Source organism: Megalobrama amblycephala, linkage group LG4, assembly GCF_018812025.1.
Source record: "Megalobrama amblycephala isolate DHTTF-2021 linkage group LG4, ASM1881202v1, whole genome shotgun sequence".
NCBI lineage: Eukaryota > Metazoa > Chordata > Actinopteri > Cypriniformes > Xenocyprididae > Megalobrama > Megalobrama amblycephala.
In genome coordinates, this window is record NC_063047.1 from 21915517 (window position 1) to 21939653 (window position 24137).

The 24137-nt window shown below is 38.2% G+C and overlaps 1 protein-coding gene across 18 annotated transcripts in view; it reads right to left on the reverse strand.

Annotated features, from left to right (window-relative positions):
• ncor1 (nuclear receptor corepressor 1) overlaps positions 1-24137 on the reverse strand; it is a 101079-nt gene that overhangs the window by 28138 nt on the left and 48804 nt on the right. For 12 of the 18 annotated variants that reach the window (XM_048188300.1, XM_048188296.1, XM_048188307.1 and 9 more), the window contains 9 exons: positions 15570-15700; positions 13359-13549; positions 12334-12432; positions 10398-10460; positions 6385-6524; positions 5530-5602; positions 2066-2528; positions 1281-1479; positions 664-847 (listed from right to left, as the gene is read on the reverse strand). In XM_048188300.1, the coding sequence (XP_048044257.1) occupies positions 664-847; positions 1281-1479; positions 2066-2528; positions 5530-5602; positions 6385-6524; positions 10398-10460; positions 12334-12432; positions 13359-13549; positions 15570-15700 (1543 nt within the window). The remainder of the gene's footprint in view (positions 1-663; positions 848-1280; positions 1480-2065; positions 2529-5529; positions 5603-6384; positions 6525-10397; positions 10461-12333; positions 12433-13358; positions 13550-15569; positions 15701-24137) is intronic. The other 6 variants (XM_048188297.1, XM_048188311.1, XM_048188314.1 and 3 more) reach the window with 4 other exon arrangements.

Sequence of the window (24137 nt, forward strand, 5' to 3'; positions counted from 1 at the left end):
GTACTTGTATCACATTTTTTTTATTATAACATAATTAAAGCAATATAACGAGCAAGAGAGCTGTTTTCACAAATATGAGCACGATTGCAACCTTGATATAGGTATTATACATACGTTTAATAAACTTTATTTTTTTTTCTCGTTTATTTGTTCGTTTATTTAAACATTTGACTCAACATTATTAATGCAGGTGTAATTGTACCAATTCAGATGCACCTTTTGTGCCATCTCTACAGTGCAAAAATGAATTTTGTTGTTAATGATGTTATTTGATTGGTAACAGCTCTATATAGTGTCTTATTATTCTAATTGTATGTATTGATTAAATATCAGAAACAGGCAGTAAGTGTGGATCTTTTAGATGAATTTAAGGAAAGCTGGTCTGGTCTTGACTCAGTCTCGCCCTGCCTTGGTCTCAACCCCTCAAAGTCTTGGTCCTGTCTTGATCTCAACACAATCTGGTCTTGGTCTTGACTACAACACTACAAGCTGTTAGCCTATGAATCCGCTCTGTCCAAATATCTAAAGTGGATACTGAACAAAGAGCAAAGGCAAAATGAAAAGTGGGAATGATTGCTGGTAGATTTATGGGGTTTTCTCAGTTTACCACATTTGAGCGATTTTTGTGCATTCTCTCTCTCACTCCTCCTGTGTCTGACTCACCTTCTCGGTCCAGTACAGTGGGGCTGTGGGTGGTGACTCGTGGTCTGCGATCAGACTCGTTCTGGTCCAGTCTCTGTTTGTCCTCCTGCACGGACTCATGCACAGCTTTGATTTGGTGCTGGAACATTGCAAAGCCGCTCAATGCACCTCCGGGAACACCACTGTGACCAAATGGAGCTGAAACCTAAACAAACCATTCCGTAAGAGAGAGGATACAAATGTGGGCAAAATGCTGGATTGATGTACACCAAAAATGCTCCATTAGATTAAATATTTAAATTTGTCATTTAAAGGTGGATGACTTAATGACTTAATACCATTAACAAGTAATAGCTGCTATTTGCTATGCAACAAGATGCTACATTTTTACGGTGTAATTGTTGTGAATGGCCAATCAGGGCCTTAGTTAAATTAAATTCATTTCACAGCCACACCAAATCGCCACAACAGACAGCCTCCAAACCGACTGATCAGCCTAGAGCAATCAAACATATTCTCATTCATCACGATTTCACAGTGTGGAAAATCAATTGGCATTTGCTGATTTGTTTGCTGATTGCCGCAGAAGCGAATCACAATGCTTGATCTGCGGAAGTGGAGATGGAGGCAGGACTCACGTGGCGGGGTGGCTGGGCCCTGTCTCTGTCCAGAGGGGCATATCTGAATGCTAAGTGGGGGTAGAGGCTATGGGGACTGACCATAGGGGGGATGGTGGCGGCCCGCTGTTGTATTTGCTGCATGCTGAGGAGTTTGGCTGAGGACACAACCACTGAGCCTGAAGTGCCCAGCAATGATGGCTTCTCCAAAGAGAAAAGTCTGCCACAGCAAGGAAGGAACAAGAGAATAAAATGTATTAGCTACTGATACTCTATTGTGAGTTACGACAAAATGGCAAAGCAGCCGGAAGTAATTTCTCATTCATTCACAGTCTATACCCCTACTTTTGTACAATATAAAATTTTTACGATCTTTGCACTTATAATATAATTCACTTAGGTAAGTAAATTAAAATAAAAACTATTCAAATAAAACTTTACTATGTAAAAAATGTATTACACATCATGGCTCAACATTTATTGGCAGGCAGAATTAGTTTTCGTCATGCCAGTAGTTCATATTTGGTCGGCGAACATTTTTTTACTGAATTCAACGCAAAATTTATTGTATTTTTACTGTATTCAACACAATGCATTCTCAGGGAATCGAACCAATGATCTCACAGGCAACAGAAATGGAGCAATTTAAATGTATCATTTTATATTTACATTTATAATTGAAATGAATTCACACAAATTAATTATTTTTTTAAATTAAAGCACCACCTTATCCATGATACTAGTAGAAACCAATAGCACTTTCTGTACAAACACCCCATAATAAAACATGACCAGCATTTTCTGACCTTTGTCGGTCAGGTTCGGCCTCCACATCCTCATCAGCACTGCAGGTGGCGCTAGAGTCATTATCGGAGTGTTGCTGCTCCCCTTGTTTCTCCTCCTTGTCCTTGACCTCTGGCTCAGTCTTCACTTGCACCTGTGCTCTTTCACTGCTGGGTGTGGTCATCTCCACATCCTGTGGCTCGCTCTTAGGATGGATCTGCATTTCATATGCCGAGTGTGTTCGTTCATCTTGAGGAAGCCCGTCTCCAGCTCCTCCTTCGGGACTCTTCTCTACTTTCACCCGCAGCTCGCTGTACAGAGGCTCCTGGCCTTTGGCATCTGCCGCCGGGCCCTTGGATGTCGTGACATCCAGGTCTGATGCGCCATCCAGAGCTGAGCTGGGATGAGTTAGAGAGTCAGAGGATTTGGAGGGGTCGGTTTGAGATGGAGAGGGTGCACTCTCTGTGTCCGAACTGTTATCGGGACCTGAGGAAAGGAGATGAAAGAGCGTATGATTGAGCCATCACATCCTCTTTAAATTCTTCATTCATCTGTGCAAAGAGGGCACAGAATATCAAATCCAATCTATTTCAATCTCTGCAACAGAAACACAAAGGGAGAGAAGCAGAAAACCCAAACAACCCTGCCGTGACAGAGCAGAGGTGGCATTTGAGGTCACCATCGCTGCACGCGGCATCACGCAATCAAGCTAATGCACTTCTGGACCGCAAACATCCTTTGGCTAATCACTACCTTGACACTCTCGCCATGTGAAACATCCACCAGGACCGCAGGGAGTGCTACATATAAAATACACGCAACTTTGCATACACACTACCGTTTGATTGTTCCTGTGATTAATGCATAGTGAAAGTCTCTTATGCTCACCAATTTATTTGATTGAAAATACAGTAAAAACAGTTTTTTTTCAGGATTCTTTGATGTGTAGCAAAGTTCAAACGATCACTGACATTATAAACGTCTTCACTGTCACTTTTGATCAATTTATTGAATCTTGCTATATATAACCCACCAAGCAAAAGTTCACTAACTTACATCTCCACAGGAACAGGCATAACACATACACACACAGATGTATTCCACCTGCCTGCAGGTTGCAAAGAGTCAAGTTGTCCTCAAGAAAGCCAAAGCAGCAGGACATAACCGACAACTAGAAAGCAACTATCCTTCTCTCCCTCCTCCATTCCCTGTCTGAAAATGTCTCCTCTCCATCATCTATAATTCCTTCCTCCTCTTGCTGTGTGGAGGCTCTCTGCCACTCTCATAGTCTATCTGGTTCTTGGTGTCTCTCGGAGAGCGATGGAAAGTGATGAAGGCTAACCTGCTTGGCTCCAGGAGTATGTCAGCAGAAAGAAAAAAGCAGAAAGAGCGAGGTTTGAGGGAAGGAGAGGAGGGAGAACAGAAGACAGCAGAATTTAGCACATGTAGCTTCCCAAGTAACCAAGGAAAGCAGACCAGGGAAGCAGCCTTGCAGCTTTCTGTTTTTGCTAAGAGAAATCTATGGAATCTAAGGAAAGGGAATACCATTAAAAAGTTTAGGGTCAGTAAGTTAAAAAAAATATCATAGCAGGGATTTATTAAAATTAATTATAACTGACAGTAAAGACCTTTACATTATGTAAGAAATATCTATTTCAAATAAATACTGTTCTCTTGAACTTTCTAATAATCAAGAATCCTGAAAAAAATTGTATCACGTTTTTCACAAAATTATAAAGCAGCACAACGGTTTTTAACATTAAAGGGATAGTTCACCCAAAAATGAAAATTTGATGTTTATCTGCTTACCCCCAGGGCATCCAAGATGTAGGTGACTTTGTTTCTTCAGTAGAACACAAATGATGCAAAAAATATGCAGAGACAAATCCAAATTAAACCCTGCGGCTCGTGACGACACATTGATGTCCTAAGACACGAAACGATCGGTTGTGCGAGAAAACGAACAGTATTTATATCATTTTTTAACTCTAATACACCATGTCCAACTGCGTTCAGCACTCGCTTAGTGAGGTCTGATCGCACTCTGATAACGGCAGTGATGTCTCGCACTTATACTTCAATGAGAGCGAGACATCACTGCCGTTGTCAGAGCACGTTCAGACCTCACTAAGCGAATGCTCAAACCGTCACTATATAAGTCGTTTTTCGTTTTTTTTTTTTTTTTTTGGTGCACCAAAAATATTCTCTTCGCTTTATAATATTAATATTTGACCACTGTACTCACATGAACTGATTTAAATATGTTTTTAGTACCTTTATGGATCTTGAGAGAGGAAATGTCATTGCTCCTTATGAAGGCCTCACTGAGCAACAAAAATATCTTAATTTGTGTTCTGAAGATGAACGAAGGTCTTACGGGTGTGGAACGACATGAGGATGAGTAATAAATGACAGAATTTTCATTTTTGGGTGAACTAACCCTTTAATGACTTGAATGCACTCACTATTGCAGTCACTATTGGATGAGAACCTAAATAAGCTGGATGATGACATCACCGTTTTCTCCAGAGCTGCTTTATAGATGAATTGAACCCATTCCATAATTGACCAACTTTACATAGTTATTGAACTGAATCAACACAAATGATTTCAACTGAATAATGACCGTTTACTAACTTTTTAGAGCTGCTCTACAGCAGAATGGAATTCTGTTTGCATCACTGAACTATTTTCCTGTTTATCACGGTAAAGCTGCTTTAAAAACAATCCGGGGTGCGTTTCCCAAAGTGAACTATGGTCGCAAGTTCCGCCATTACCAATAGTGTTCAATGGGACTAACGATGCTTTCGAGAAACGCACCCCTATATTGTATGAAGTGCTATATAAATAAGGTGACTTGACTATCACTCACAACAGTACCTGAATAACAGCACACTCAGCAGAAGTACTCTGTTTCCTTTCAGCACACTTTTTTGAGGTTTTAGCCAGGGAATGCTTTCATAAGACTGAGAATGGCAGGCAGAATTAGTACAGATCTTTCATCCCTTCTGCATATTCCCTCTATTTCCACTCTCTTTTCTTTGTGTTTCTGTCTAATTCACTCATTTCCTCTCCCTTTCATCCACCTCCCCCACCCGACTGGTTCTTTTTTTTTTCTTCTTCTTCTGATTCTCACTCATTAAGCATACAGACAGAAGTAGAGGGAGGATGTTGACCTCTGTGGCAGTGCAGCGCGGTCTGGGGTTTTGCTGTCAAATCTAATCAAACGCACTGCAGTCAGACAGGTCAGCACACTGCACTACTGCTCTCTCACTCTCATCCCTCTCTTTCTGTGTCAGTCTGTTTCAGCTCTCTTTACATTACGGCCCCACTGCTTCTTTTCCTCTCTGCTTGATCGGACTCTGGGTTCATGGGTCACAGAGAAATAGACTGACAGCGATGGGTTTTAGGGTGTTTGTTTAAGCATTAGAGCTTATGTTGGAAGCAGCGGCTGTAAAAGAGTTAAAACCACAAAGAGAGATCCTACCGTCACTCTCCTCGTCCTCATCAGGCGCAGGATCACTCTGTGATGAGTCTCGATTTCCACGGAGTCGGGAACCCTGCACACAACAACATGAGGAATAGTTGGTTTACAATAAATTATACCACAATCATGTGCATACAATGCAAGACATTTCACAATTTTTTGTCTTCCTAAGAAACACTTTCTGTGTAACTACTTTCTTACACTACTTTTTCAGCATTATGCATAAAAACAGCCAAAGCAACTGTGGCTAGTAAGAAAATGTTAGTTTTGAACTAGTTTTTCAGTAACTAGGAGAGATATTAGATAAACATCATTCAAAAGTTTGGAGTCAGGAAGATCAGCATATTAAAATGATTTTAGAAGGATCATGTGACACTAAAGACTGGAGTAAAGATGTTGAAAATTCAGATTTGCCATCACAAGAATAAATTACATAAACATTAAAATAGAAAACGGTTATTTTAAATTGAAATTAGATTTTATAATAATCACTGTTTTTACTGTTTTGTTAATTAAAGAAATGCAGAACTTCTTTCAAAAAGACCCCAAACTTTTGAAACGTAGTGTAAATATCTAGATGTAGAGTCGTGATTGTGATCATTTTAATATTTTAAAACATATAAGATAAAATAAATTACTAAAATATATATATAAATATCTATAGTAAAATATCAGATATCCTATGTGAACATTTCAATAATGCAGAAACTTCTGATCGAGAGAAGTGTCTCTAGAGACACTTAAATACAAGATTTGTTGGCCAATAAATGAGATAAATCACTGTTCAGATATTTCAGCCATGCAATGAGAATGTTTGGATGTAGCAGATTTATTCAATGAATGCTGGATCTGTACCTGTACCTTGTGTTGCCGTAGAAGGTTGTCTAGGTTGTATCGTCTCTTGTTGTTGAAGTAAAAGTTCTTACATTGAGCTTCACTCTTAGTGCCTACCATCTTAGCAATGGCTGACCAGTTCCTACCATGTTCAACTAGCCCTGCGCACAAGAGAAAGAGGGAAAGATTATGAATGAAGAGAGAAAAGTCACCTTCCACCAACTGCAACAAAACCCTTAGCAATAAAATGTTTAAAAGCATTACTAATAGTTATCTGACTGGCTGGATGGTGCCTGTTATTGACCACAAGAACGTTCAATAAAGGACCCATGATAACATGAAGACCATCTTTCCTCCAGAGGCACTTAACACATCTAAACATGAAATATGGCTGGGTTTCAGTCAAAATGACTGTGCAACTCTAGCTGAACACCTGATTTTTGAGCATCCAACAGGACGAAACATTAGTGATGATGATACTTCAGGTTGCACTGATAACAAATTATCAATATTAAGTCAAGAAATCAGAAAGGATTGCTATCCATGGGTACCTTAACAACAGTTGCATTTACTCTCAAATTTCAACAAAATTTTGCAGGTAAAAAAATCGTGAAGAGTGTAGTGATGTCTGAAGAGCCATTCACACAGAAGTTTCTTTCAAACCAAGCAGATTTCTGTTGGTCAGTGTAGCTAATTCATGTGACCATCTCGAATCTGATGTCAAACCTGCATGTGGAAAGCTTTCACTTTCAAGCTAAATTCCTAATTTTGAAATTTGAAATGACTCAATTTCAACCTTTCAAACTTAAAAGCCAGTGGCACACTAACCAACTCCAAACAGCTTGACAACAGTATATAGACGACAAATCTACTGGAATAGTAAAAGAGGTTTCTTCTGCCATTTTTCAGGTTCTTAAAATGTCCTATTTGCTGGCAAAATAAAATGAAACAATTGTGTTGTATAAAGTGACTTTACCCTGTGAATGTGTGTAATTTGTATTTGTCCATTCAGGGTGTGTCCTAGTATGCATTCATGCGTGCCAGCAGCAGTTGTCAGTTTTAGTGAAAAAAAAAAAAAAGATTTACATTGAATAAACACATTGTGCTATGAACACTGCGTTTCTATTTTATTTGTCATACTTTAAGTGATCCCCAGAAAGTAATCGAGCTACACAGTCAGCACAGAAACCAAATTAAGTCTGTGATGCTGTGTGTGCCTTTGCATTTACAAGAAAAGTTTGGACCAGATCAGAGCAGTTCACATGTCACTGATCACTGCCATGATCACGAAAGCCCACACCACCAACTGCCAACTGAGATATTCCAACTAGCTGGATGTTCTCAGACACCAAGAGGACAGTAAACAGTGCCAAATACTCAAGAGGCTGTGACACTCACATGTACTAATTCCCTATGATATTTTTTCTCAGTACATTACAGCAATTGTTCAAAGAAAACAAATACCCTAAAGACTTATGCAACTGAGCAATTCTAACAGAAATCCAAGCCCAAGATGAAGCTATCAACATTGTATTTGTACTCAACAAGCCAGGATGGAAGAACTAGATGTCTTGAAATGACACAGGTTTAAATAGTTTGTCATTTGTCAAGGACCAGCACAAAAGTGAAAAATCACTTGTCCAAGAAGTTAACCACAGTGTGCTGGAAAGGAGACAACAACTAGCACCTAGACTCATAATGAAATTGTGTGTGGTATACTGAATGAGTACTAAATGAATCACTGCAAACATCAACCACCTTGAGCCGCAGTGGTTTATGGCACAAGCTGACCTTGATTCGGCTCTACATAAAGCTTCTCTCGGTTATCTCGCCCCACTGACATCGTGCGACAGAGTAAAACCTGTTTTATACAAACACAAGCAAGAATGTGCATGACTTAACAAATCATGAAACTAAAGAACTTTATTGCCGCCTGTTGTTTCGGAAAACGGTACAGTGCCTCTCATGTCTACACAGCAGCTACAGTGATTCATGTCAGAATATAAAACAACACTCAGTTCCTCCAAACAAATGCTGAAACTCAGTGTGCAGTTCTCCTAGTCCTGAGCCAATCATGTTAGACTGTCCTCCAATTAAACTGAACTGTGACATTGAAGGCTCACCAGAGGTCTGTGCGAAAGATACAGGGAGAAACACACACACACACACACACACACACACACACACACACACACACACACACACACACACACACACACCTTCCTTCATGTTTGTTCCTCAGTGGACTGAACTTCCCCTCTACTAAAGAGAAGATGAAAAAGAGCACAAAGAAAGAGGAAGCAAAAGGAATGCACTCAGATGACCGCAGTCTGACCTGAAAACACTTCTCCAAGCTCTGATGCTTTAAAAAGCTCTAGCGGTAGTTTGTTTGTTAATGTGTCTGAGAGTGATTTTAATTTTTTAGTAATGCAAACACTCACTGCACTTAAATTTGTTGATCTGTCAATATACTGTACATGTGTGTGTAAATTTGCTTAATGCAAAAAACATAAGTGTCCCTTCATTATCTTAGAGTATACGATAGTGTATATGTTAGAGGTCTCAGAAGGGCTGATCAACAAACGTACAAAAAATGCTTCACAAAAGTTGTTGTGATGAGGTAAATAAAAATAATTTATTTAGACGACCTCTATTTTTCACTGTTCTCCTTTCCAGGCCATTAATGCAATCAGCCAAAAACAAAACACCAACCAGAAAATAAATTCCACTGTTTGATTCAGTGCAAAAAGAGGAAGCCTCTTTTTCTTGGTCCATTTTTGCTGTCACACTGACAACGACTGTGGAGACAGAACTGCAAACTGAAGTGTGCAGCTGAACCTAGGCCTGTTCAAGAGAATCTTTTGAAAGCTGTCAAGATCATGTCCAAGCCATATTTCACCAATAGTTTTTTTTTTTTCTTTAAGTAAATGAAGCGTATTTTAGGACCATTTAGATTTAGCACATTTCTCTTCCACATTCTCATTCCTAATAAAACTAATAACAATAATAAATCTCATTACTGCAATGTAAGGAAATTATGCTATATTTCTGATCTGCAAACTATTTACACACCATGGTAATACAGTCAAACCAAAAGGAAAATTACAGGATGCCATTTAAATTTTTGGGGTCGGTAAGTCTTTTATGCTCACCAAGAATGTATTTATTTGATTAGAAATACTGTAAAAACAGTAATATTGTGAAATATTTCTATAATTAAAAACAACCATTTCAGTATATTTTAAAATGCATTTTATGGCATTAGCAGCCATTAATCCAGTCTTCAGACACATTTCTTATGATTATAAATCTTGAAAAAGTTAACAGCTGCTTAATATGTTTTTTGAAACCAATATCCAGGATTCTTTGATGAATAGAAAGTTCAAAAGTACAGCATTTATTTGAAATAAAAATCTTTTGTAATATTATTAAATTCTTTACTGTCACTTTTGATCAATTTAATGTATCCTTACTTCTAAATATGTAGTGTATATTTATATACGATATAAATTTGCATTGCATTAATGAGAACAATATTTTTTTTGCCTTACAGTAATAAGAATTTTGTGGAAAATGTGCTAAACTGTCATGAAATAATACCATAATCGTCCGAAAACAAGGCTTTAGTTTCTTCCTGTTTAATTACGGGGTGACATGATGTGACCTGGACATGTTTTCTGTGAGATCCAAAAAGCTTTCAATAAACTTTAAACTCAGAGCAAAACATTTGCCCTCTGCACTATTACTGTCATTCTTTCACTGTGTTTAAAGGTGAATAGTCGTCTTGTAAAGTTTCTAGTGTGTCAAACAGTCACAGTTACTTCAGTTTCTGATCTGAATAATCACTACAAAGAGGATGCTCACAAATGCAACCCCAACCAACTTCCCCAACACAGGAAAATATGCAAAACCACAAAGACATAAAATAAATTGTGCAAAAGCGAGATGAAAAGTTTGTGCATGTGTGAAGATTGAGCCAACTGAAAACCAGAGAAGGAGTGGGGGAGGGAGATGAAGTAAAAGTCAAGCAGTACCTTTTTTGGCGATCTCCATCTCATCCTCTGTCCAGCGAGACGTCTCTCCAGCTTCAACCGCGCCTGTAGCGACACACACCGTCAGCGTCAGTGAGGGAAAACTCAGGCAGCGCTACACGACACGGCTCATCTCGCACCCTCCCTCTCTATCTGTTTATACTTGGGGGCTGCAGAGACCTCCACCCTCCTCAAGAACTTCCCTCCCTCCCTTGGTCTCTCTCTCTCTCTCTCTCTCTCTCTGTCCTCAGCCGCTTTCTGTCCTTTGCCCCGTTTATTGCTTTCCCTTCTTGGAGCACTGGACTCAACTAGGCAGTCTCACCTCTCTCTTACTCCTATCTCTCTCTTTCTCGCTGTCTGTCGGAGAGTCCAGTCAGCTGATCTCAGGCAGACAGTGGAGGAGTGCAGAAGCACCACCCTTCTGGGTCTAAGACCAACATGCACACACTCACTCACTCACCCATATCATTAGGCAGTCTGTCTCATAACAGTAGCCAAGCTGAAGCGAGCAGCGCAACAACCCCTCCCTGCGTAATTTCCACTCAAACTACAGTGAGAGCAAGAGAGGGAGAGAGAGAGAGAAAGACAGAGAAAGAGAGAAAGACAGCCTGTGCTCTCCTCTCCCGCCCGCTCTGAGGGTCTCCTTGAAATTGACTAAACACTAAGACAGATTTAGCACAGTATGAACCTCTGACATTTATGTGAGAGCGCGAGTGTGTGTCCCCACAGTGTTTGGATGACTAGTGCGGTGAGTCTCCGCTAAAACTCTTCAAATAAACGTCTCTTTGGTGACCCACTAGACACTGTTTACGTTACCCCATGACCCCTGACAGTGTGTGCGTTACATTCATAAGCTTGAACTCTGTTGCTTTTGTCATGGCGGTTTAGACGTGGAATTGGTGCATTATGGCTCTTGAGTGCCCGTTTAAAACTTTAAACCCATTTTAAAGACGGAGAATGACGAGATAAAAATCAATCACAGGTACAAACTTCATCAGGCGAGATGGGTAGACCCCTTTAAGCCCATGAGGGCTTAAGGTTTAAAAGCTCTACTGAGCAGAGGCAAAACTGGAGACTCCATCATAAAACAACGGGAATGACAAAACACAACTGGTGACCCTTATTTAAGGTACGGAACACTAATTAGCCACATTTTCTGACGTGGGCGCTGAAATGAACACTAATTACTGAGAACTGAGGTCTCTTAATTCATTTTAAAGTGGCACCAAAAGCCAAATGAAACAATCAGTTCGGTCTTTCATTCCCCTTTTCACTCTAATCAAACTCCTCCTGAGACTCGCTGCGTTTACCTGCCTCTCATTATTGTCTCCATGGCGATCCCTCCACCCGCTGTCACCACGGCAACACAAACTCAGAGACCTTGAGTCTGGCATTGGGTGGCAGGAAGAAGAGAGCGATTCGGAGATAGGAAAGAATGGACAAACAATCTCACTGAGAGAGCGAGAGAGAGACGGAGCAAAAGAGCTACAGAAAAAAAAAAAAAAAAAAAAAAACACGAAAGGAGGGAACAAAAGACTGCAAAGGGAATAAACAGTAAAATTAAGAAAAACTCTCTAGATGTCAGTGAAAGAACAGAAGTGAAATAATGCTGCTGTTCTGTGAGCCTCAAGGATCAAACCTACAGTGTTTCTGTCTGATAGGCCTTTTATCACAACAGTATTTGAAGCAAACCCCACAAGCACGCACGTACACCTTGCTGCGGTCAGAGAAAGCAGCAAACTAGGTGACTTTCAGGCTTTGTAATGAGGTCGCCGAGGAAGTGATCACACTTCTACAGACTGACCGCACAATCAGCAGACAGACACCACAGTACAAAACAGATGTACCTTTCTGAGAGGTGCGAGAGTAAAGGGAGTGAGTGTGTGGATTTGAAAATCTATTTGAACAAAAAGGCAAGTATGTGAGAAATAACTCTTACCTCTTGTGTCTGCGCTGGCTGTGGGAGAGGGTTTCGCAGCCTCTCGAGCTGGTTTCTGCACCTGCTCAGGTTTAGAAGGGGGTGTTGGCTCTGGCAGAACTAAGCAACACAGAATAAACCATCAGGACTTGGGCTCATTTGTGCTTGTGCGTGTATGTGCCCTAATATAGGGAAGTCAGATTCATTATAAGCAAATGAGTTTGTTTGGACAGATCACTAGCTCTCAGATGTTCCCACAATATATTTTCAGTGTAATTCAGTTTTCAGTTTAGTGATTACATTTTTTTTTTTGCCTACTTTTTGTAGTTTATTACAATATTGCCAACCTAGTTGACTAGCTGTCAACATGAGTCACCTCCCAACTTCCAAACAATGTTACATGATTTACAAAAACAAACACTGACAGTTTGACCGAAACAAAAAAAGTTAAATCTCAACAATAAGGTAAGAATTTAAAAATCTTTTTACTAAAAAAAAAAAAAAAAATCTGCTGCCCAGTTAGGTCATTAGTTCAGATTTTTACTTTTCACATTTTGCTGGTCCCATGAAGAGGAAAAAAATAAACAAAAATATTTTTAGTGACTTACATGCATAATAAAAATGTATGTATATTTTTCATTCAACAATTTTATTTTATAAAAAAAAAATTATTACATGAATTTAAGTGTTTGAGTTGCAAAAAATAGCTTGAAATTAATTACACTACCCTTTTAAAAAAATAAAGAATTTAATAATTAAGGAGGCATTGATTTAATTAAAAGTACACATATATGGTTATAAAAGTTTTTTAATTGAAATAAATGCATTTCTTTTGAAATTTCGAATCATTAAAGAATCCAGAAAAAAATGTATCATGGTTTTCTACAAAAATATTAAGCATGACGACTATTTTACAATTACAATAATATTTAATGCATCACATCAACTCAAATGTTTAAGTTTGCAAGGCATAAAAACATGCTTGAAAAATTATATGTAGTGACAATGTAGCTGAAGTAAGATCAAATAACAGTTGTGCATGTTACCTTGTTCAGGTGGTGGTGGAGGTGGTTCTTCAGCCACCACAGACGCAGCCTCATTATTGGCCATGGAGCGGGTGGTGATGCGGCCTTTGCGTCGGCCCTGGCTGTTGGCAGTCTTTCGGCCGCGTGGCGTGCTCTGCTCCTTACCCTCTTCCTCCTCTCCCTCACACTTCTCTTTATCTTTACTGATGTCCCTGTGGAGGCAAAGACGAGGAATAAAGGCTCTCCTCTGCACTGAACTCAACTATTACATCTATTCAGATGGTCTGAGCGAGCAGAGCTCAGAGTTGCAAATGCAGACACTGTGCAAGTTTCTCACCTGCTATGATATATTAGTCGTACAAAGTTCACTATAGAGTTTCCTTAACAGAAGCACACTCAGACCATAAAACCACCTCTGTATCCTTTTGAATATTCATAGAATCGAGTCAAAAAACCCAGTTTTTCATGATGAATTCAACTTTTTGTTGAATTCCTGATAATGATAAAGTATCTCACAGAAGTGAGTACACCCCTCACATTTTTAAAAATATTTTATTATATCTTTTCATGAAGAAATGACACTTTGCTACAATGTAAAGTAGTGAGTGTACAGGTTGAACAGTGTAAATTTGCTGTCCTCTCAAAATAACAACACACAGCCATTAAACTGCTGGCCACAAAAGTGAGTACAACCCTAAGTGAAAATTTTCTCTCCCCAGTGTCATGTGACTCGTTAGTATTACAAGGTCTCAGGTGTGTTAAATTTGGTGTTATCGCTCTCACTCTCTCATACTGGTCACTGGAAGTTCAACATGGCACCTCATGGCAAAGAACTCTCTGAGGATCTGAAAAAAAGAATTGTTGCTCTACATAAAGATGGCGTAGGCTATAAGATGATTGCCAAGACCCTGAAACTGAGCTGGAGCATGGTGGCCAAGACCATACAGCGGTTTCTGAAGTGATCAGACCATATGCTGCACAATTCATCAAATTGGTCTGCATGGCTGTCATCCCAGAAGGAAGCCTCTTCTAAAGATGATGCACAGGAAAGCCCGCAAACAGTTTGCTGAAGACAAGCAGACTAAGGACATGGATTACTGGAACCATGTCCTGTGGTCTGATGAGACCAAGATAAACTTATTTGGTTCAGATGGTGTCAAGCGTGTGTGGCGGCAACCAGGTGAGGAGTACAAAGACAAGTGTGTCTTGCCTACAGTCAAGCATGGTGGTGGGAGTGTCATGGTCTGGGGCTGCATGAGTGCTGCCGGCACTGGGGAGCTACAGTTCATTGAGGGAACCATGAATGAGCGGAGCATGATCCCCTCCCTTCGGAGACTGGGCTGCAGGGCATTATTCCAACATGATAACAACATGTCTCCAGACCTAAACCCTATTGAGCATCTGTAGGGCATCCTCAAACGGAAGGTGGAGGAGCGCAAGGTCTCTAATATCCACCAGCTCTGTGATGTCGTCATGGAGGAGTGGAAGAGGACTCCAGTGGTGAACTCCATGCCCAAGAGGGTTAAGGCAGTGCTGGAAAATAATGGTGGCCACACAAAATATTGACACTTTGGGCCCAATTTGGACATTTTCATTTAGGGGTGTACTCACTTTTGTGGCCAGCGGTTTAGACATTAATGGCTGTGTGTTGAGTTATTTTGAGGGGACAGCAAATTTACACTGTTGTACAAGCTGTACACTCACTACTTTGCATTGTAGCAAAGTGTCATTTCTTCAGTGTTGTCACATGAAAAGATATAATAAAATATTTACAAAAACGTGAGGGGTGTACTCACTTCTGTGAGATACTGTAACAGGTCCCAAGTAAATCATAGTCTCCTCCAAACCAATTGACTTAATGAGGTTAATCTTAAGCTTATCTGTTACAATAAGGATCACCTCACAGAAAACAGATCATCTCACCTACTTTACAGTACTGCACACTCATTGTGACAGCAATGAAACATGAAACAGAAACATGTATCTGATTTTTATCATTAGGTTGGTTTGAGGGTAAAGGTTCTTTCTGATATAAAGGGCAAAATTTTCTCCAAACATTGCCATTTTGAGAGCGTATCCTGCTTTAACAGAACAATAACTGTACTGTTGTCACTCCCAAACTTTCAGTGGGTATGTGGCCTTTGACATTTCATAGTGGAGTTGGGGCAAAAGGGTGAATTGAGGCCAGTTCATCACAACTTAGAAAAAATGGGAACGAACCATGGTACTTACTTGGAGTCCTCTTTTTCATCTTTCTCCTCCTCTTCCTTCTTCTCCTCGTCCTCTTTCTTCTCTGATTTCTCCGATTTGTCCTCTTCGTTCTTGTCGTCTGTCTTGTCTTCCTGTGAAGGTCGCGTTATCTGCTTTAAAAGGAAAAGAACCACAATAACAGAAGCATTTAGACAGCTGACCTTTTCAAGAGCACAGACCTGTGACCAGGTTCCCGTCACAAGAAAAACTAGCAGTTCACCTTAAGTTGTGTCAGCCCAGCTATGAAGTAATGGAATAATGTATCAGTAAACACCAAATAGGCAATACCATTACTTCCACTACATGTAAGACTTCAATGAAATATGATTTAAGGCTAACAAATATTTCAAAGTGAATATTTTAGTTACATTTATTAAGTTCTCTGTTGCACATGCTTGCACTATCACTCAATAAAGTTTCTTAAAGGTGCCCAAGAACGTTCTTTCACAAGATGTAATATAAGTCTAAGGTGTCTCCTGAATGTGTCTGTGAAGTTTCAGCTCAAAATACCCCATAGATTTTTTTTAATTAATTTTTTTAACTGCCTATTTTGGGGCATCGTTAACAATGCACTGATTTACACTCGGCGCCGCCCCCTTAAAATCGCGTGCTCCCTGCCACACGAGCTCTCGACTATATTACAGCGCATTTACAAAGTTCACACAGCTAATATAACCCTCAAATGGATCTTTACAAGATGTTCGTCATGCATGCTGCATGCATGCTTCGAATTATGTGAGTAAAGTATTTATTTGGATGTTTAAGTTTTATTCTGAGTGAATTTGAGGCTGGGCTCCGTGGCTAACGGCTATTGCTACACTGTTGGAGAGATTTATAAAGAATGAAGTTGTGTTTATGAATTATACAGACTGTAAGTGTTTAAAAAATGAAAATAGCGACGGCTCTTGTCTCCGTGAATACAATAAGAAACGATGGTAACTTTAACCTCATTTAACAGTACATTAGCAACATGCTAACGAAACTTTTAGAAAGACAATTTACAAATATCAGTAAAAAATTTCATGCTATCATGGATTATGTCAGTTATTATTGCTCCATCTGCCATTTTTCGCTGTTGTTCTTGCTTACCTAGTCTGATGATTCGGCTGTGTGCAGCTCCAGACGTTAACTGGCTGCCCTTTTCTAATGCCTTTTATAACGTTGGGAACATCATGGGCTGGCATTATGCAAATATTGGGGCGTACACCCCGACTGTTACGTAACAGTCGGTGTTATGTTGAGATTCGCCTGTTCTTCGGAGGTCGTTTAAACAAATGAGATTTATATAAGAAGGAGGAAACAATGGAGTTTGAGACTCACTGTATGTCTTTTCCATGTACTGAACTCTTGTTATTTAACTATGCCAAGGTAAATTCAATTTTTGAATCAAGGGCACCTTTAAAACTAATAGCAACTTGCTGTTAGAATGAATCTTTATGTGAAATAAACTGGAAATTAAATAAAGCAAGAATTAAAAAAAACAAAAACACTTTGCCAGGATTCTGGGAAGACCCAGGAGTTCTCTACATTTTACTGTTAGCCATTGTGACAGAGACCACAAAACGGATGTCACGTAAGTTTAAAGCCAGAAAGCAAACCAAAACGCATGCTCCAAATAATCCCTGTTCTTGACTGAATCAGACAAAATTCCTGTCTGGTTACTTTTGATCCATCCCTGTCTTTAATTTTTTCCCATAAAAAAGCACCCCCCCAAACAAAAAACAAAAAACAAAAAACAAAAAAAACAAAACACCTTTCTTGCTTTTTGAAAACTTCTAATGCATATGACACAAACACAGAATGTAGGTCAAAGGGTAAATATGCAGGATTTCTGGAACTAAATCTCAAAGGAGGCCAGACATATAAATGTGCTAAGCATACAATGATGTTAACATGTGTGATGAATAACAGGACATAGATGTCACAAAGATAAAGAAAGGACCAAGGAGAAGGGGGGAAATATGAACAGAGAAGAAGCAGATGATCAAGAGGGATAAAAGCTAAACAGAGCAAAGGCGGACCAATCAGAACCAAGAACTGTAGGTGGTGCTCAGATGAACAGAGACTGAGGAAACACCATCCACACATACAAAACACAATGACCCCAATGTTTTATTTTGTAAGTGTAAAGGGAGAGAGTTTAAAGAGCGTCTTTCTCATGATGACAGAATGCACGAGTAAAATATCATTCCTCCCCCTCTTTTTCCATGAAAGCACATGGCCCAATGTTCATGAAAATCCATAAACATATGCCACAGATCTGATTTTTCAGAACTGGACCCTTTGCATCTATAGTCATAAATATGACACAAATGCGGGTTATTGACATACTACCATTGTAAAGTTTAGGATCGGTACGTTTTTTTATTTTTTTATTTTTTTATAAAGAAGTCTGTTATGCTCACGATGTTAGATTCGATTTTCACTCGCCGACAGATTGAGAAATCACCCGACAAATTAATCGTTCATGCGATACAATCACACAGTGTGAATTATCAAAGACGCTCTCTAAGAGAATCGACTATGTGTCGCTGACGTCCGTGACATATTTGGCGTGCTAAATATCTGGACCTGTCTGCGACTCAAAATCCTGCTGTGTGAAATGTGTTCTGACTGAAAATTACATCGGCAATGACCTACAGCCAATGAGAGAGCAAGATACAGAGCAGCGGGAAGTTTAGTGAGGAGTTCTAGACCCGCGTCTCCCCAACCATTTCCTCCTCCATAATCTATTTTTCTTTTTCTCCTTTTTTCGCTGCAAATTAGCACACAGACAATTTCGATCACAAGCTTCTTGCGGGCTAACATTTTTAATAAAAATTCCAGTCTTGCACGAGAACTCCAGTCTCACGCGTAACCTTGCATTATTTCCTTATCACTTCTCGCGTGTGTTTGATGTAGTTTGCGGACCAGACAGAGGTGTCAGCGATTCTTCCTATTGTAAAGCCATGCAATGTGAAACGCCGTCACCGAGCCATCGTAGTGTGAAAAGAACAGTGATCTGACGACTTTGAAAATCACGCAGTGTGAACTTGACATTACAATGCATTTATTAATTAATAAAAAAACCAAACAAAACAGTAATATTATTAGAACTTAAATTAACTTTTTTTGTATTTTAATTAGGGATGCACCGACACAAAAATTTTGTCCGATACCAATAATTCTTTATATTTAAAAGTAGATAACCGCTATATTGTCAGATAAATCTAAATCTGATTCCAAATTTTGATATAAATATTTGAGAGCCTGATTACAAAAATAAGAGACTCGCCATCAAAAGTCATGTACCAAGACTTTAAATTTAAATCAAACACATAGTACAATAAACTAGGCTAGTTTAAACCAGTGTAAGATTCCTCAACTTTTAAAATTAATTCTACACTCCTATGGCCAACTTTCCTTATCCAAAAAACAAACAAACAACCAAACAACAACAAAAAACCAACTACTGCCAAAATAATTCCTAAATAATGTAAACAGGTCATTGCACAACATTAACATATAAACAACCAAAATGCATGTGCCATAAATAAAATAAAATATAGCCTCCACAGATAACAATAACGTAAAAAAAATTAACACATGTCGGATGATTCCGAGATAGTGGCTGATATATCGTGCATCCTTAATCTGAATATATATTACAATGTCATTTATTCCTGGGATGGCAAAGCTGAATTGTCATTACTCCAGTCTTCAGTGTCACATGATCCTCCAGAAATCATTGTAATATGATGATTTGGTGCTCAAGAAACATGTCTTATTAATATCATCAATGTTGAAAACAGTTGTGTTGCTTAATCTTTTTGTGGAAACCATGATATATTTCTTACATGATTTTTGATGAATAGAAAGTTCAAAAGAACAGCATTTAAAAATTTGTTGGGGAGTCACATCACATAACATTTAACCGTCCATAAAGGTGCGGACCACATTAAATAAATAAAAAAAATAATGTAATATTTTTTTCAATAGAGTATAAACCATCAAAATAAAAACAAAAACAAAAAACAAAGAACATTTGTATGGCAGAGTTAGTACAGAAACAGATTTTAGGCTTATTTCATTTTCCAGAGAAAGCAAATCTAATTTAATGAGATGTTTCACTTCTGTTTAAACTCTTAAAACAATATAAGCTTTACAAGAAATCAAAATTAAGCAGTATTAGTAAATTAGGTTTGGAATTTGAGTTTACTTGGCAGCCTTCCAAACATAAGATCTTGTTATTAAGGTTATCGACATGTGCAAAGCAGGTGACGTTATGGTATCTGTAAACAGGGAGGGAGCCGATCAGTTTACACTGATTACAAAAGGTAACATACACATAAACACAAATGTAAACAAAGCCAAATTATCAAACCAACTAAATATTTAAGTCTCTAATGTGAACATAGCCATTGTCTAGTGCAGTGTTACATGTGTAGGCCAACAGTCAGGCGATATTAAATGAATTATAAGTGCGAGTAAACAAGGTCTCCTTTAGACTAACACTAGACTAAGTGCAGGGCTGCCATCAGTAGAGAAGGTCTTTTTCCTTTGGTTTGGAGAGGGAGCCAGTGTGCTAATGGCCCGAGGTTCTTTATCATGGTTGCTGGAATGGACAGAGGGACCAGAGCCCCTCCTCCTCCTCTGTCTGTTCCACGAAAGAGAAGCAAAGCACTGGAACAAGCAAAGCTCAGCCAACACAAACAAGCTGTGCAGCTGCCAGATGGGACCAAAAAAATGTCAGAACCTCTGCCACAGAGACGTGGAGAACAAATGGGGGTGGGGGGGTTGTTCCATTTTTCCAAATAAATAGATTGAGATTCACACAAGTGAATAAAATTCACAAATAAATAAAGTAAGATTTGTAAATTAAAAAAAATGACAAATGTGTTGCCACAAACACAGCTCTGCCTGGCATTGATTTGAGAATGGCTTCCTGTGCATTTGTGGATCACCGCACACATTTAAGGATTTTGAAACACTTCTAGCATCAAGACATGCAGACAAATCCACAAATAGGCTGATCGGGTCAAGCCAATCAGATATCTGCCACATTGCGCTGACATATCGATACAGGTTCTCAATACAACCATCACATTTTGCTTTACACTCTGATTTTGCACCCCTGAATGGAATGGTATTTTGTGGGCATTAAATTGTGCTGAAGTGCTGTGATTAAAACACCTTTTCTGAAAGATTACTGGAGTTTAAGGCTTCTTTGTATTTCCATCAGGATCAGTGAATCAGGATAAACTCAGGATTATACACCAATTATGATCATTCACAGATTCTGAGCACCATGATCAGTAACATGCTCTCTACACCAGATGCAAGTGGCACGACACAGCACGTCAAAAGCAAATAGTACCCTACCCATTATATAATCAGTGATACAGTTTACACTGGATGCGACCCGTTCTACTTCTGAAGTACTACACATACTTGCGCAATTTACACAACGGACAAATGATTCGTGCATTCGCTTTGACGCGTCCAGCGTAGACAACCTCGCACTGGGTAGATACGATGTAACAAGTACGACCCTCAGCATCACTGCAGCATGTAGTTGGGGTTGTCTGAGTGGTTAATGCAAATAAAATCTTACAATGTTGAAAAATATGTCATTTTGGATGCTGTAAGTAACTTTTACAATCAAAAACTATGAAGTCTGATTCAAAATCCAAAATCCAAAATCCAAAATCCATCTTTTACTATACCAATTTTATTGGCCTTATACTTCCTATTTGAGACAACGCAGATGAACGAGCTAAGTTTTTTCAAGGCAAATGTGCCCTGCAAAACAAGCAAAATGTGATTAGTTGGAAAGAAAGCGTGATACGATTGGCCACTGCAATATGGCTGTTATCTGATTGGCTTAAGTAGATGGTGGGTGGAGTCCACTTATTTGTGGATTTGTGCACGTCGTGACACTAGAAATGTTTCAAAATCCACAAATGCGTGCTGTGATCCACAAATGCAGCAGAAGCCATCCACAAATGTACAAAAAGCAATTCACAAATGAATGCCAGTGACAGTGAAAACATATTTGTGGATACTTTTTTATTTGTAAATTTCATTTTATTTATTTGTGAATCTAATTCATTTTTATGTTATAACATATAGTTATAACTATATGCAGTGGATGGCGCTGTGGAGCGTGTAAGAAGTTTATTGTATTTGATCGTCAAATGCTGATGTCTGCCTCGCGAAGTTTGGAATTACTTAAATAAAAAAGTGATCTTACAAAAAGGAATTACTTTTGATCAAATGAATTAATGAAACTGAGTTATCATAATATCACCACCATAATGAGAAAGCACATGAAATCAAAACACCAGTCGAATGAGAAAAGACAGCTGTCCATCACTGCATTCACAACAGGTAAGCACAGCTATACCCCCGAGTGAGCTGAGAAGTTAACTTATCTGATAGCAAAATGATTTCGAGACACAAACTTCAAGTTTCATCGAGGGAGACATATTTACGAACAGAAAACACAAAATGCTGCTGTTAGAAACTTCGCTTAGCACACCGTTATCTTTTTGTCTCAGCAACTTCTGTCAGCGCAGCTCGTTTTGTCACCAGAGCATGTGGATATTATTGTTTTTCTCAACATGAACATGTGAAACATGTGAAAACGATAACCATATACTGACTCGAGTATACTGTATATGTACATTCTGTACGATAACTGGCGCTGTCTGCTTTATCAGCGTTTTTCCCGTTCTTTATGCTTTTGTTCTTTAGATTTTTTTGTTTGCATATACTGTTTAATGCTTTGAACTAAAAGAAACGTAAGCTTAAGTATATAACGTAAGCTTGTTGTGTATATTGCCTAATTGTAAGCTTGTTCAGAAATGGTTACAAAATCTTGATGAATTAAATAAAAAAAATATATATATTTTCTTTCTCATTTAACATCATTTAATTAAACAAATATTCAAATATTCATTTTTTACAAGCCCAAATATTCGAATACAATATTTTGGAAAAATGCCCATCCCTAGTGTCTATAAAGCAGTCTTATAGATATAAACATTAACAAAAAAACTAAAACAATATTGATATAAATAATAAATATTGGATGGAAACATTAAATGAAAATTAGAAATGTTGTTTTGGCAACTGATTTTTTTAAAGTACTAAAATTACTACAACTCTTAAAATAAAACAAAAAATAAATAAAATAGAAATATTAAAAATAATAAAAACAACAAAATACACAACAAAAGCACTTAACCTCAAACTAAAATGAAACCTGAAAATAGGACTGCACAACAATTAATCGTGTCCAAAATAAGTCTGTGTTTACGTAATATGTGTGTGTGCTCTGTGTATAATTATGTATATATAAATACACACACATACAATGTATGTATTTAAGTAATATTTTATAAATAATATAAAATTTTTCTTAAATATACACGTATGTGTGTGTATTTATATATACATAATAATTATACACAGAACACAAACATATATTAAGCAAACACAGACTTATTTTGGACACCATTAATCATTGTGCAGCCCTACCTAAAAATAGAAAAATAAAAACTAATTCAAAATATAAATGCAAACTATAACAGTATATGAATAACACTAAAATAAAACCGCTACAGAGAAGCTTCTGTTCATGTCCTACTTGAAGATTCAAGCCCTGATGTAAAGGCAAGATTTTACTCATTCCTGTGCTGACTGTATAATCATGGGTATTAACAGGTTTGCACAAAGCAGATAAAGAGGTCTTTCTCTTTTACTAATTTTACTTTAACCTTCAGAGTTACTTTGACCCTGAAGCAAAAATTCAAAAGCTCTTTAAAGCTATCAAATAATACCCGTGTTTTAATAAATGTTGGTAAAAACTACACAACAGCAACTCACAATCAAAAATTGTGACTGTAACATTTACAACTACAATCTCCAAGCGTGCCACAAGAAGTCACACAACATGGTCACTGTATTCTGACAGCATTTATAACTGTTTGGAATCAAATATGAAAGTATATTCTAAATGATTGCTGATATAGCCTAATGAAACTTTAAAATGTGTAAGAGCTCTGAAATAAACAAAATGATGCTTCAGCCTTCTAGTGTAGTGGAAAAGATTCTTTATAAACTTTTTAAACTTGAAAATGCCTCTATGCATTTTCAGGTAATATACAGGTTGTCAGTGAAGTGTAGTAATACAACAACAAAACACCCTTTTAGACTGTCCGGGGGCCGATGAAGGTTGGAAGCAGGAACGTGATAAACAGTATTTTCATTTTCAAACATCAACTTCTTGTGGGCTGACTGATCAGTCTTAAAAATCATCATGAAACCTAAGCTGTGAAAGTCTTTTCTTCCCTATTGTGTGTGACGTATCTAAGTGAAATGGTTTCTCGAAGAAAAAAAGAAAAAAAAATGTAGTGCAGGAATTGATTTTGTCCTACAGGAAATGATTGAATTGTTTGCAATTGTTGTGATCTCATGTTGACACTTTGCTCCGCCCCCTTGCCAAAAAACATCACAGAGGAGAAAAGATGTCGTTGCAAGAGATTTTTTTTTTTTTTTTAAAGATTA